The 16,073-nt window shown below is 47.5% G+C and overlaps 1 protein-coding gene across 1 annotated transcript; it reads left to right on the top strand.

The window, feature by feature from the left end:
• The first annotated feature begins 12,606 nt into the window (after positions 1-12,606).
• LOC123117768 (cytochrome P450 87A3) lies at positions 12,607-15,818 on the top strand. The gene is made up of 9 exons (XM_044538453.1): positions 12,607-12,892; positions 13,036-13,360; positions 13,470-13,619; positions 13,923-14,174; positions 14,590-14,679; positions 14,824-14,902; positions 15,018-15,124; positions 15,250-15,380; positions 15,475-15,818. Exons 1-9 carry the CDS (start codon positions 12,666-12,668, stop codon positions 15,575-15,577), a joined length of 1,464 nt encoding a protein of 487 aa, XP_044394388.1. The 5' UTR covers positions 12,607-12,665; the 3' UTR covers positions 15,578-15,818.
• Positions 15,819-16,073: the final 255 nt, after the last annotated feature.

The following is a 16,073-nucleotide window of genomic DNA, read 5'->3' as shown; positions in this document are numbered from 1 at the left end:
CCTGATCACCACTCGGCCGCCCCGTGCGTCACCACTCGGTTGGTCACCTCATCACAACTTGGCCGCCCCGTGCGTCGCCAGTCAGGTTGGTCACCTCATAACCACTCGGCCGCCCCGTGCGTTGCCACTCGGTTGGTCACCTCATCACCACTCGGCCGCCCCGCGCGTCGCCATAGGTTGGTCACCTCATAACCACTCGGCCGCCCCGTGCATCGCCACTCGGTTGGTCACCTGATCACCACTCGGCCGCCCCGTGCGTCACCACTCGGTTGGTCACCTCATCACAACTTGGCCGCCCCGTGCGTCGCCAGTCAGGTTGGTCACCTCATAACCACTCGGCCGCCCCGTGCGTTGCCACTCGGTTGGTCACCTCATCACCACTCGGCCGCTCCGTGCGTCGCCATCAGGTTGGTCACCTCATAACCACTTGGCCGCCCTGTGCGTCGCCACTCAGGTTGGTCACCTCATAACCACTCGGCCGCCCCGTGCGTCGCCACTCGGTTGGTCACCTCATCACCACTCGGCCGCCCCGTGCGTCGCCACCAGGTTGGTCACCTCATAACCACTCGGCAGCCCCGTGCGTCGCCACTCGATGGTCACCTCATCACCACTTGGCCGCCCCGTGCGTCGCCACTCGGATGGTCACCTCATCACCACTCAGCCGCCCCCCGCGTCGCCACAGGTTGGTCACCTCATAACCACTCGGCCGCCCCGTGCGTCGCCACTCGGTTGGTCACCTCATCACCACTCGGCTGCCCCGTGCGTCGCCACTCAGGTTGGTCACCTCATAACCACTCGGCCGCACCGTGCGTCGCCACTCGGTTGGTCACCTCATCACCACTCGGCTGCCCCGTGCATCGCCACCAGGTTGGTCACCTCATAACCACTTGGCCGCCCCGTGCGTCGCCACTCAGGTTGGTCACCTCATAACCACTCGGCCGCCCCGTGCGTTGCCACTCGGTTGGTCACCTCATCACCACTTGGCCGCCCTGTGCGTCGCCACTCAGGTTGGTCACCTCATCACGACTCGGCCGCCCCGTGCGTTGCCACTCGGTTGGTCACCTCATCACCACTTGGCCGCCCCGTGCGTCACCACTTGGATGGTCACCTCATCACCACTCGGCCGCCCCGCGCGTCGCCACAGGTTGGTCACCTCATAACCACTCGGCCGCCCCGTGCCTCGCCACTCGGTTGGTCACCTCATCACCACTCGGCCGCGCCGTGCGTCACCATCAGGTTGGTCACCTCATAACCACTTGGCCGCCCTGTGCGTCGCCACTCGGTTGGTCACCTCATCACCACTCGACCGCCCCGTGCGTCGCCACTCAGGTTCGTCACCTCATAACCACTCGGCCGCCCCGTGCGTCGCCACTCGGTTGGTCACCTCATCACCACTCGGCCGCCCCGTGCATCGCCACCAGGTTGGTCACCTCATAACCACTTGGCCGCCCCGTGCGTCGCCACTCAGGTTGGTCACCTCATAACCACTCGGCCGCCCCGTGCGTTGCCACTCGGTTGGTCACCTCATCACCACTTGGCCGCCCCGTGCGTCGCCACTCAGGTTGGTCACCTCATAACCACTCGGCCGCCCCGTGCGTTGCCACTCGGTTGGTCACCTCATCACCACTTGGCCGCCCCGTGCGTCGCCACTCGGATGGTCACCTCATCACCACTCGGCCGCCCCGCGCGTCGCCACAGGTTGGTCACCTCATAACCACTCGGCCGCCCCGTGCATCGCCACTCGGTTGGTCACCTCATCACCACTCGGCCGCCCCGTGCGTCACCACTCGGTTGGTCACCTCATCACCACTTGGCCGCCCCGTGCGTCGCCAGTCAGGTTGGTCACCTCATAACCACTCGGCCGCCCCGTGCGTTGCCACTCGGTTGGTCACCTCATCACCACTCGGCCGCCCCGTGCATCGCCACTCGGTTGGTCACCTCATCACCACTCGGCCGCCCCGTGGGTCGCCACTCAGGTTGGTCACCTCATAACCACTCGGCCGCCCCGTGCGTCGCCACTCGGATGGTCACCTCATCACCACTTGGCCGCCCCGTGCGTCGCCACTCGGATGGTCACCTCATCACCACTCGGCCGCCCCCCGCGTCGCCACAGGTTGGTCACCTCATAACCACTCGGCCGCCCCGTGAGTCGCCACTCGGTTGGTCACCTCATCACCACTCGGCCGCCCCGTGCGTCACCACTCGGTTGGTCACCTCATCACCACTCGGCCGCCCCGTGCGTCGCCAGTCAGGTTGGTCACCTCAAAAACCACTCGACCGCCCCGTGTGTCGCCACTCGGTTGGTCACCTCATCACCGCCGCCCCGCGCGTTGCCACTCAGTTGGTCACCTCATCACCACTCGGCCGCGCCGCGCGTCGCCACTTGGTTGGTCACCTCATCACCACTCGACCGCCCCGCGCGCCTTCAGACAGCTAAGTCATTTTACATTCTGTTATTTTCGTCTTCCCGAGTATTCCATAATTCACACATCACGTTCACTCGGAGGCCACACCACCGAGTGTACCTCTATGCTCGACTGCTTATTTTCAGATACTTGCTTAGTACTGGTTATGTGACTCCCAAGTCCAACTTCAATTTTTCCGCATATATCATTCACGAACACCATGTGTTGTTCTTCATTTCGAGTTAGCATCGGTCCTCCGGGGCTGCAACTCAGTCGAAACACTACACTTCTGTTTTATCTGAGCCAGTATTCCAATGAGTTCAGTCGGGTCCATCGCTTCGACAAGTTCGAACGGATCCTTCGCTCTTTCAGACTCTTGTTGGTTAACCAGCAAGCCCCTTGCACTCCCAGCAGGTGTCTATGGGTGTTATTCACACAAATCATTTCAAGCACACATCAAATTTCCTCCAAAAATTATTTCATTGGCTTGTGCCATTGTTTACACAAGTTACGTGATCACTCACCGGCCCTATGTGCCAACTTCATCGCTGCTCGCACTCGGTCGCCATACCGGTCCCAGCGCACCACAACACCGACCTTGTCGCTCTGTTGACTTCAAACACGTCCGGCCAACCCCTCTATGGAATTCTCTTCATCGTATCAATGATATAGACCTCATCGGGCATGAGACAGATAAGTCCCTTTCATAATTAAACTTCACACTTCACTCTTTTGCGAGTTTGCCTCTTTCGAGCATCACTCGGAAGGTTCTCCTCATCTTTACCCAAGTCCGACTCGATGAATTGCAAATCATCCATGCAAGACTATATTTCTCATATTCCGACATGTCCGTTGTCGAAGGCTGTAGTATGCTCGGGGGCTACGCCGCACTCGGGGGCTGCACCTCATTTGGAATGACGCTCTCTTGAGTGGTCGAATACTTCATCACGAGTCAGATCCTTCACTTCAACAAGTGCATTCGATCCGCCACTTTGACAAGTTTTATAATCACCCAGACGCTCTGCACGCCATCTTCATTCCTACTCAGACTTAGTTGTCACGCCGGTCTTGTTGCGTCGCAACCACACTACACCAAACTCGTCACTACATAAGCTTCGAAAGCATTCAACTAAGTCCTCCGAGGACCATTTTCACCGTCCGGTGGCACACGACTTCGCCTTAGCCACTTCGCGCGCCGCCACTCGGTTGTGCACGTCTTCACCACTCGACCGCCCTGCGCATCATCACTCGGTTGTACACATCATCGCCCCTCTGCCGCCTCGCGCGTCAACGTTAGTTGGACATGTCTTTACCTCTACACCCCAACACGGGAATGGCTAAGTTACTCATATGATCAAACCTCATATCACACTCTGTAGCAAGCTTACCTCCTTCGAGCATCATTCGGGGGCTATGCACGGCAGTTGGCCATGTCACCCTCAGGGGTTACGCCCATTTGGTCAACCTATTGATCACATCAGGAATATTCTTCTGACCATACATGCTCGGTTCGCCGAAGATCTATAAGTGAAGCACATCCACTTGGATAAATACCCCTTTCATGCAAAAGGGTAAAAATGAAGCGCCATCGCTGAATCATACATGCGACCTTACTCGTCGAACGTCGTTCGTACAATCACCTCGTTACGCATCCATCCGATTGATTCAATTCCAGACAAAAATATTTACCGTGCCAACTGCATGGAGGTTTATCAAGAGACTTAAACCCTCTGCCAGACTCATCTAGTCCGACAGAGGCTCGGGGACTACACCCAGTGGGTGCACTCAGCATGCCCCCACTGGAAGAGAACTTAGAAAGAAACATTTCGCTCGATGGAAACCCATCTCCAGAATTACTCGACCTCCGAGTCAGAGAAGAACAAGTTCGACCAGTACCAGCTAAGAAGAGTTTTAGTTCTCTCATACCCCCGCCGACTACCTGCAGTCGACGGCGGTCTCGGGGACTACACCTAGTGGGTGCACTCAGCGTGCCCCCACTGGAGTAATCTCCACTCGCCTGACCAGTCCGAGTGATGAACAACAACAAAAAAGACAGGCTCCAAGACTCCCGCCGGCTGTTGGTATCCACTCGGAACAGTCAGCCCGGTCCGAGTGACGGCCAAACAACAACAAAAAGACAGGCTCTAAGACTCCCGCCGACTGCCCGCAGTCGACGGCAGTCTCGGGGACTACACCCAGTGGGTGCACTCAGCGTGCCCCCACTGGAATGGTATCCACTCGGAACGGTCCGCCCAACCCGAGTGACGGCCAAACAACAAAAAAAGACACGTTCCAAGCATGAAGAAATTCTGAGTAATCAGTTACTCGATGCAGGACCAGCTCCAAATCACTCAAAAAAATTGCTATGAGGTGAGATCAACGCTCCTCCGCGGACCAGTTTGAGCTCATTTCACTCGGGCACCACGCAGACTGGAATCCGTCAAGGCAACAAGCAAAGATAAGACCGTCGGGTGACCAAAGGAAGTTCATAAGTGCCTCCGTAGCACTCGACTCATCTGGGAATTCACCTTGACTCGACCCGCTCACCCTCGACCGATTCGGGGGCTAATGACGAGGACATGTATTGGGGGTAGGGTAACAGGCCTGACCTAAAGACCCTACCCATGGACACCATACACTTTGTACTGGGCCCCTGGGCCAGATCACCGTCCAGATGTACCGCAACTTGAAAGTCACTCGGACGGTAACAACCACTTGGAGCACGGCACTCCACTCGATGAGCTCATTCCACTCGGCCGGGTAACTCACTCGGATATGCGAAGACCAATAGTCAGCATAACGGTTTTGTAGTGGCCAGGTATTATGGCATTGATACTCCACTTTGTAACATAGGAGGTGAGGGGGTGGCGCACTCTATATAAGCCACCCCACCACTAGACTCAGGGGGCTTTTTCTTCCATCTCTCTCTCTTTTTCACCATTAGTTCCAGGACTTAGCTCAGGCATGGGGATCCGTTCCTCTCTCTCACACATACATTGTAATCTCCGGATATAAACTCAGATAAAACAAAGCCTCTCCGGAGCACGAGACGTAGGGTTGTTATCTCCACCGTGAGAGGCCCGAACTCGCTAAAACCACCGTGTCACCCATATGCATCTCGATAGATCATCCTCCGTTATCCTACCTCTCTCTTACTGTCGGAGTCGTTCCCATGACAGTCATCAAGAACATTCTCTAACCAAGACAAGTTGTCTGCAACGGGATTCTTAGCTCCCTTTCTATCAATAGTATGTAAATCAAATTCTTGTAACAAGAGAACCCATCTAATAAGTCTAGGTTTAGCATCTTTATTTTCCATAAGATATTTAATAGCAGCATGATCAGTGTGAATAGTTACTTTAGAATCAACAATATAAGGTCTGAACTTATCACAAGCAAATAAAACTGCTAAAAATTCCTTTTCAGTAGTAGCATAATTTCTCTGGGCAGTGTCTAGAGTTTTACTAGCATATTGAATAACATTTAATTTCTTATCAACTCTTTGTCCTAGAACAACACCTACAACATAATCACTAGCATCACACATAATTTCAAAGGGTAAATTCCAATCAGGTGGCTGAACAATAGGTGCAGAAATCAAAGCTTTCTTAAGTATTTGAAATGCTTCTACACAATCATCACCGAAGACAAAAGGAATATCCTTTTGTAATAGATTAGTCAGAGGCCTAGAAATTTTAGAAAAGTCCTTAATGAACCTCCTAAAAAAACCGGCATGACCAAGGAAACTTCTTATACCTTTGATGTCCTTGGGACATGACATCTTTTCAATTACATCAACTTTAGCTTTATCAACTTCATTACCTCTTTCAAAACTTTTATGCCCCAAGACAATGCCTTCATTAACCATAAAGTGGCACTTCTCCCAATTCAAAACAAGACTAGTATCTTCGCATCTCTGCAAAACTCGTTCAAGGTTGCCCAAGCAATCATCAAAATAGGATCCATAAACGGAGACATCATCCATGAATACCTCATAAATCTTTTCACAAAAGTCAGAGAATATAGCCATCATGCATCTTTCAAAGGTAGCAGGTGCATTACATAAACCAAAATGCATAAGCCTATAAGCAAAATTACCGAAAGGGCAAGTATAAGTGGTCTTTTGTTGATCCTCCGCTGACACAGGTATTTGAGAGAAACCAGAGTAACCATCTAGAAAGCAAAAATGTGTATGTTCGGATAGTATTTCTAGCATTTGATCAATAAAAGGTAAATGTTAATGATATTTTTTAGTAGCTTTATTTAATTTGCGGAAATCAATACCATCCTATAACCTGTAATAATTCTTTGCGGAATCAATTCATCTTTATCATTAGGAACGACAGTAATACCTCCCTTCTTAGGGACACAATGAACATGACTTACCTATTGGCTATCAACAACGGGATAAATTATACCTGCCTCTAGGAGCTTTAGTATTTCCTTTCTTACCACTTCCTTCATCTTAGGATTTAACCGTCGTTGGTGATCAATAACTGGTTTGGCGTCTTCTTCCAATTTTATTTTGTGTTGGCATAGAGTGGGACTAATGCCCTTAAGATCATCAAGAGTATATCCAATAGCAGCACGATGCTTCTTCAGAGTTTTCAATAATCTTTCCTCTTCCTGCTCTGAAAGGTTAGCACTAATAATAATAGGATATATCTTCTTTTCATCGAGATAAGCATATTTAAGAGTACCAGGTAATGGTTTAAGCTCAAACACGGGATCACCCTTGGGTGGTGGAGGATCCCCTAGGATTTCAACAGGTAAGTTGTGTTTCAAAATAGGACCCTGTTTAAAGAATACTTCATCTATCTCCCTTCTTTCATTCATAAACATAGCATTTTCATGGTCTAGAAAATATTGTTCTAAGGGATCAGTAGGAGGCACGACAATAGAAGCAAGACCAATAATTTTATCCTTACTAGGCAATTCTTTATCATGGGGTTGTCTACGAAACTTAGCAAAATTAAACTCATGAGACATATCCCCTAAACCAATAGTAACAACATATTTTTTTGCAATCAATCTTAGCATTAACAGTATTCAAGAAGGGTCTACCAAATATGATGGGACTAAAGTCATCTTGTCGGGAACCAAGAACAAGAAAATCGGCAGGATATTTAACTTTCCCACACAAGAATTCAACATCTCTAACAATCCCAATTGGTGAAATTGTATCTCTATTGCCAAGCTTAATTGTAACATCAATTTTTTCTACCTCAGCAGGTGCAATATCATGCATAATTTCTTCATATAAGGAATAAGGTATTGCACTGGCACTAGCACCCATATCACATAAGCCATGATAACAATGATCTCGTATTTTAATAGAAATAACAGGCATGCCTACTACAGGTCTATGTTTCTTAGCATCGGGTCTAGCAATTCTAGCAGCTTCATCACAGAAATAAATAACATGCCCATCAATATTATCAGCCAAGAGATCTTTAACCATAGCAATACTAGGTTCAACTTTAATTTTCTCAGGTGGTGTGTATGTTCTAGTATTACTCTTACGAACCACAGCTGAAGCTTTAGCATGATCCTTTATCCAAACAGGGAAATGTGGTTTCTCAGTATAAGTGGAAGGAACAATAGGATCATTATAAGTGATAGTCTTTTCTTCAACTGTAATAGGTGCAACTACTTTTACTTCAGTGGGAGGATTATATTTAAACAACTTCTCCTTAGGGAGATCAACATGAGTAGCAAATGATTCACAGAAAGAAGCTACTATCTCAGAGTCAAGTCCATATTTAGTGCTGAACTCACGGAAGACATTGGTATCCAGAAAAGATTTAACACAATCAAACTTAGGTGTCATACCTGAGTCCTTACCATCGTCGGAATCCCAATCTTCAGAGTTGCGTTTAATTATTTCCAATAAATCCCACTTGAATTCAATAGTCTTCATCATAAAAGACCAAACACAAGAAGTATCGAGCATGGTGCGATTGTTGAGAGAAAGCCGAGCATAAATTTTTTGAATAATCATTTCTCTTGAGAGCTCATGATTGGGGCATGAATATAACATTGACATAAGCCTCCCCCAAGCTTGAGCGATGCTTTCTCCTTCGCGAGGCAAAAATTATATATATATATATATATATATATATATATATATATATATATATAATTACGATCACAATGAACAAGATGCATAGGATAAAACTTCTGGTGAAATTCCAATTTCAATTGTCTATAGTCCCAGGATCCCATATCATCACATAGCCTATACCATGTCAATGCATCTCCCTTCAAAGATAAAGGGAAAACCTTCTTCTTAATAACATCCTCAGGCATACCTGCAAGCTTAAATAATCCACAAACTTCATCTACATAAATTAGGTGCAAGTCGGGATGTAATGTTCCATCTCCTGTAAAAGGATTAGCTAGTAATTTCTCTACCATACCCGAAGGAATTTCAAAGTAAACATTTTCAGTAGGTTCAGTCGGTTGAGGAGCAACTCTTTGCTCTACTGGTCGGGGTGAAGATACCTCGAACAAGCCCCTCAAAGGATTAGTTTTCATAGTAACAAGTGACAGTAAATTTCAGCACACTATATAAATGTTTCCTTACCAAGTTCCACTTACCAAAGGCGATTCAGATGCGACGAGGAGGGCCAGGATCTGCCAGATCCGACGAGGAGGAGGTCAGGGCGGTCGGATCCGGCCAGGACAGTCATTTTCTCGGTGGCGGCGACGACCACGGGCGGCGGGCCGGCGGAGCTCCATGGACGACGGAGGTCTAGGAGCAGAGAGGAGGAGGGTGAGGCCGACGGGGTCGGGTTAAGGCGGCGAGCGGGCGCCCGTGGCGCGGCGAGGACTCCTGCGGGCGGTGGGGCTTGGCACAGAGACGGTGGGGTCGGGCGCCGACGCGAGGAGAGAGTGGGGCGCTCGGGCGCTGCGGCTCGCTGCGGGAGTGGGCGACGGCTCGGGCAGCTCGGGCGAGCGGCAACACAGTTCAGGGCTGGGCGGGCCTTGCATGGGCCTGGCAGCTGGTGCGATGGTGGGAGGCTGGAGGAGGAGACAAGTGGTGGCAGCGGGTTTGCCTGGCGCGGAAAATGAGGAAGGCTAGGGTTTCCAAAATAGGAGGGCTAGGCCGTCCTTTTATAGGTAGGGATGCTAGGGTTAGGGGAGTTTTGAGGGGTTTCGGACCCTCTGATGACGATCCAACGACACTGGTCGGAGGGGGGTTTCGGCTGGCTTAGTGGACTGGTTTAGTGGCTATGTAGAGGTCGTGGGCTGCGGGAGAGAAGAGAGAGGGAGAGTCCCGACGACTCTTTTCGGAGACCGAAACTTCCGACGAATTAACCGGCAACAGTGCCGCTATGGTTGACGGTTGGGCTATCAAACGGACTCCGAATGCGACGAAATTTGGCAGGCGGTCTACCTACCCTATAACAAGACCGCACGCCAACTTTCAACTGATTCCAACAACATTTTTATCCCACTTATAAAATAATATTTCGAAAGTGCCGTGGGCGCGTGCGGGTGTAGTTGGACTCAGAACGGACAATAGAAGGAACGAGGAGGAGCCGCCAACTATGGACGGATGCAAGTTTTGAAAACATGCAGAAGAAAATGCACATGATGACATGGCAAAGTGCAACACGTAAGAGAATGACATGGCAACGACGGTGAATAACCGGAAGACATCTAGCGCATCGGTCTTGGGCCATTACAGTGAGTCTAGTGTTTCAATAGTTCCCTCATCAATTCTAATGATTAAGAGGATCTAGTGGTAATTGCGCACACATTTATATAAGTGGGCATGCATAACTGATCTACTAAATTTAACATCGAGTAAGTAAAATAGAATTTGTAGTACAAGACAGTAACACTCACTTGAAGTTGTAAGGAAATAGTATTTCCGTTCTGGTATATAGTTCCTTCAAAAACATTAGCAAGTTATTCTCTGAGTCTTCAGTGTGGTTTCTTAACATCATTTCATTAACGGTATTTGGGTCAATAAACCCAATGTCATAGACTCCATTTCTTTTGCATTCAATAATCTTCATTCTGCATAATAGTACACAAAAGAATATACTAAAGATAATTACAGGCAATGAACGAGCTGAGCTAGAGAATTAAACTACAGAAAGAAATCACTTACAAACAATAGCAGCTTACGATAGTTTTGTCGAGTGTGTTTTGATTGAATAACTGAATAATTTATGAAAACTCAATTCATATCCCATTTGCATGGAAGTATTGCTCTTGCTGGACTTTCACCATGAGCATCTGTGGCCCCATCTTTACTTCTCTCAGGTACCAGTCATGCAATTTGCATATTTGTGTTGATAAAAGCGGGACCTGCTTAGGCCTGACCAGAGGGTTCCCGGGGACATACTCCCTTGCAAATTTTGTAGCCATGGGGACAGTCCTCGATGCCTAGGAGTTACTCAACACTGAGACCTAATTCTTTAGCAAGAGCATCGGTTGCCGCCTTATCGGTACTCACCTTGAGCGGGGGGATTAATTGCATTGCCTGTTCTTCGAGCTGGGGAACAATTTTCATGCTTCTATTACTACCTGTAAGGCTTGACTGCTGATGTTTCTTTGCATGATATGACTTGCCAATAGAGTGTTCACAGTCATCTAGTGGCCTTGGCGCGGGGGGTTGCTCTAGCCGATGCTGAAAGCGTTGTACGATTTTCAGAGGTATTTTCTCCTGTGGCAGCGGGGGCGGTTTCGGTCCAAAATGTGCCTTCACTTCAGAACCCACTTTGGCTCTGATTTCCTCCTCAGTCATCTCATCAGCCAACTTCTTTTTGGCAGGAGGCTTAGGTTTCTTATTTGATGCTCTCTTCCGCTTTGGAGTCCGCTGGCGCAGCAGAGATCGATATTGCGGACTCGCACTGAGCTCCGTCTTGGGGTGGGGTGGAGTCGGCTGGCACGGTGGAGATCGATATGGAGGACTCGCGCTGCGCTCCGTCTTGAGGTGGGGTGGAGTCGGCTGACGCGACGGACTTGGAGGAGGAGTCGGTGGCCTTGGCGCCGAGTTTGGAAAGATGATGCATTGCTTTCTCCATACAATGAGAGCACGTATGGCTTCTCCCAATGTCTGCTCCCCTTGACCTCCAGGAAAGTCAAGCTCTAGTGAGTCATATCCCGATGTAACTTTATCCACCCCGACACGAGCATAGCCAGTTGGAATTGGATTGCCATGGATGGTTGCATCGGGCTCATTCGGTAAAGCAAAGCTGTCCGCCACCTTCATGGATATGTTCTTAAGTTTCATGTGTACCTCACAACCCTTCGTCTTTTTAATATCATCCACGGGGTAGCAAGCCAGCAGTGCATCGTCGGTCGAGACCCCCGTGGAACCCATGCTGCTTTTCGGCATAGATGGTACGACACTACCCAATGCTAGATCTGCTTGCTCCTGCCGTTGAGACACCCTTTGCTCGCTAACTGTGTCCTCATTCCGCAATAAAACACGTTCCAATCCGCGTTCTTTGATTCTAACTTTTGAAGCCAGTTAGCATCCCACTTCTTCTTTCTCGCACGGCTTCTGTAAGTGTGGTTCCACTCCGCAAACCCCTCGACCCACGGAATAACGACTTTGCTTCGTGTTCATCCCGGGAGAAGAAGGGGAAGATAATAACCTTAGTGAGTGCAAAATTTTCTGTAGAAGCAAGGACCAAATCCGCCAGGCCCAATGCTAGGGTTCGGGTTAATATGAAGAAAGGCATCATATATCTCTTGTTGCAAAAAAGGGGCGTGGTCCGGGTAGAGGTCCGGGATGTTAAAGCGCCAAGCAGTAGATTTTGTAGAGCCAATAAGGTCCGAGTAGAAGTCTTTGTAGGTTACATACCATGCACAATAATTAAATAACAAGATCCCTAGGATCAAGGCAGTAACAACTATACAAATCGTACCATATACAAGACTAATATCAGGAAGATGTGATTTGGCTATCCCTAAGAGATGCTTGCCGATACTAATTGATCACCTTTTCACATGGTGTGATTTATCAGCATCATGTGATTTGGCTATCCCTAACATATGCTTACCTGTACTCCAGTTAATTAAGTAGATCACCTTTCACATGGTGTGGTTACTCTATGTACCCCACTTAATTTATCTGCCCCGTGCTAACCAAGTAGGGTATGGATATATAGATGCCAGCTAGCTGAAAGAAATAGAAGTCAAAGACACCTAAGAATCATCATAACAGTTGTATATATAAGCATGTAAAGACCTCTACAATCCGCACACAACTAACTACACCCCTCATTTCCTTACTAGATGCACTTGGAGATGGACATTTCTGTTGCTCAATACGTAGCTCTGTGTGGAGTTACACTTGTGATTGGATGGCTAGTACACTGGGTATACAAATGGATTAACCCGGTTTGCAACGGTGTTCTTCCTCCTGGCTCCATGGGATTCCCTATTATTGGTGAGACCTTGGACTTCCTCAAGGCAAGCTCTTCCCTGGACATCCCAGACTTCTACAAACAAAGGATGAAAAGGTACCGCTTGAACTAATGGAGATGTTGTACAGTACTAGTATTTGTTGTCATTTTTTCTTTTGCAAATAAACGTGCGAGATCTGATTCTAGCACACAGTAGTGCTCAGCGTGTGAGAAAACACCTCTGGTTACTGTTTGCGCAGGTACGGCCCGGTATTCAAGACAAGCTTGCTTGGGCAGCCTGCGGTTATTTCCACCGACGCGGAGGTCAATCGGTTTGTGTTTCAGCACGAGGAGACCTTGTTCAGTATCGGGTACCCCTGGGCAGTGACCAAAATATTCGGTGAGAAGAGCATCGAAGCCGCCCATGGCACAATCCACAAGTTCGTCCGTAGATGCGCCTTTGCGCTGTTCGGCCTCCAGAATCTCAAAGAGGTGCTCCTCCCAGAGATGGAGGGCGCCGTGAGGGAGCGCCTTGCCGCGTGGGCGACCAAGCCGAGTGTGGACGTGCGCGGTGATGCGCCCGACGTAAGCGTCTTTGTGCTTGGTTTCGATGCCATTCTCCTACTCCCTGCTGTTTCCTGCATGGTGTGGTGACGGTATACAAATGCTATATATATATGTGCTGTGTCTGCAGATTCTCTTTGAGCTGGTGACGAGGAAGTGCCTTGGTTTCGATTCTTCCACCAAGTCGGGAAAACTGAGGAACAAGTTCGATGCGCTTTTCTCAGGGCTGTTCTCCTTCCCGATATATTTCCCTGGGACAACATTTTATCGATGCATGCAGGTATACAAATTAACTTGTTGTTTGTTTGCATGATCAAGAACCGGCGTATATCATTCTCATTCGCAAAAATAGAGAGCTCAAGTATAGAAGTTTGCCTGTCATATACACCACTGTGTCCCTTCGTTACGAAAATCAGGCTTCATATATTTTGAGTTTTTCACCGAGGAACGTGTATTAAAATTTAAAATGCTCCCATAATGCAGGGGCATGTATAAAATGACCCAACTAGTAGCCTTCAGTTAAGAGCTAATATCCGTTTCGAAAAGAAAAAAAAGTTAAGATCTGATATGCTTGCGCGTGCAGGCCAGGAAAAATGTGCAGAAGACAGTACGGGATACGTTGGCAGAGAGGTTAGGTACACCAGGGAAGAAACATGGCGACCTCCTTGACGTAATTGTCGAGGAACTGCAGGGTGAAGAGCCATTAATAAGTGAGGATTTTGCTATTGATATGGTCTCGATGTTGTTGTTCTCCAGCGTCTTCACGCTATCAGGAACAATCGCTGTAGCATTCAAGTCACTCCATGACAACCCAGACGTTCTCCGGTCCCTGGAGGTTCTCCCTCCATTCCTTAATATATATTTTCTGATTCTATGTATGTAGACACATTTTAGTATGTATGTTCACTCATTTTAATATGTATCTAGTCAATATCTTAAAATAGCTACAAGTCTTATACTCCCTTCGTTCCTAAATATAAGTCTTTTTAGAGATTTCATTATGAACTACATACAGATGTATATAGACATATTTTAAAGTGTAGATTCACTTATTTTAATTCGTATGTAGTTCATATTGAAATCTCTAAAAAAGACTTATATTTAAGAACAGATGGAGTATTAGGAAACGAGAGAGTATGTATATAGTACTCGTACTATCAATACTAATGCTTGTAGACCAACGACAGAAGTAGCGAGATCCTGAAAACATGCAAAAGAATTAACATCCTGAAAACTTGCACTTTTCACAGAAGGAGAACCAAACTATGCTCAAGGATCGAAAGGGTGGGTGCTCCGGGCTCACCTGGGAGGAGTACAAGTCATTGACATTCACTAATCAGGTAAAAAAAAGAATCATTGATTACAACTGGATTCATCAGTAGTACTCTACTCCCTCAGTTCAGGTTTAAGTCTGCACGCATGACAACTGGAGTCTTCACTGGTACAGGTTTCTATTCTGACAAGATTTTCCTTTTCGACTGAAGGTGACCAATGAGATTATTCGAATAAGCAATGCCGTAGTTGGAGTATTTAGGAAAACTCTTACGGATGTACAAGTCAACGGTGAACACTCAGAAACATTATTGTAATTATAGTAATCTGTTTGGTTAGCTAACAAAGCAGTAGAGTTATATAGCAATTAGCAATGTGTTGAACTGTTGATTCGTTCTTCCTGCAGGCTATACAATTCCAGCCGGATGGCAGGTCATAGTCAACCCCATGGCAGTTCATTTGAACGAAGAATTGTTCGAAGATCCACTCAAATTTAACCCATGGAGGTGGATGGTTAGTGAGGACATTGAAATGGCTGTATTCTTTCAATTTATATTCCCATTTTTCTACCTGAAAGATTCTGTTGGAACTAATATAGTATTGTGTGTATAAAAAATTTGACAAATCTGAAAACACAGGATGAGTCAAAGCGCAGTGCAATGCTGAAGAATTTCTTGCCATTTGGGGCAGGAATCAGGGTTTGTCCTGCGGCAGATTTTGTCAAGCTGTTTGTAACACTTACCCTCCATATTTTGGTGACGGAGTATAGGTGTGTGCTTTTCGCACCTGAAAGATTGTTGCTTTCATTGCACCATGCACACTGCTTGTTGATATCCAATATGTAATTTTAACTTCCTTTGCAGATGGGAAGAAATGAAAGGAACTGACGAATTCCGAAGCGCGGATGTTATGTTCCCGCAGGGCTATCACATTCGACTTCGACCCAAGGACGATCAAATGAACTGATGCAGATATCAAATGGAACCTACGCCCGTCAGACTTCTCAACCATGTTATGATTCAGATGGACACGACGATGGCTTGAGGGCGTGTTTCCCTTCTTAAAAATGTTGCGAAAGAAGTCTGGCTCTTAAATTCATATCATGTAATAGTTCTGCCATAGTTGTCCATGTTACATACTCTGTTTGTTGATGACTTTGACCTCGCTGTCATGCATCAACTTTAATAAAAAATGCTTGTTTGTATCACAATGATGAATAGGGCAAATGTTTCAACCTCCTTTTCTAACAAAACCAGACTTCTTACCACACCGTTAAATTACATCATTCCAGATCCAAATGTTTCTTTTCAAGTGCCTTCTCACCATAGAGTCTAATTAAATTACATTATTCAGAATCCAGATGTTTCTAAGGACAGCCAATATAAGTATATTGCTTAAGATTTTCAAGTGCACTATATCTAGTATTATTAGTTTCACATGTATGTGACCATCAACCATTTCC

The sequence above is a fragment of the Triticum aestivum genome, chromosome 5B, assembly GCF_018294505.1.
Source record: "Triticum aestivum cultivar Chinese Spring chromosome 5B, IWGSC CS RefSeq v2.1, whole genome shotgun sequence".
NCBI classification, from domain to species: Eukaryota; Viridiplantae; Streptophyta; class Magnoliopsida; order Poales; family Poaceae; genus Triticum; species Triticum aestivum.
The sequence above is the reverse complement of the archived record's forward strand: the minus strand, read 5'-3'. Positions and strand labels throughout refer to the sequence as shown.

Coding starts and splice junctions, on each gene's coding strand:
- LOC123117768 (XM_044538453.1), top strand. CDS start 12,666: ATGCACTTGGAGATGGACATTTCTGTTGCTCAATACGTAGCTCTGTGT. Junction 12,893..13,035: donor TACAAACAAAGGATGAAAAG/GTACCGCTTGAA, acceptor CTGTTTGCGCAG/GTACGGCCCGGTATTCAAGA. Junction 14,903..15,017: donor TACGGATGTACAAGTCAACG/GTGAACACTCAG, acceptor TTCTTCCTGCAG/GCTATACAATTCCAGCCGGA.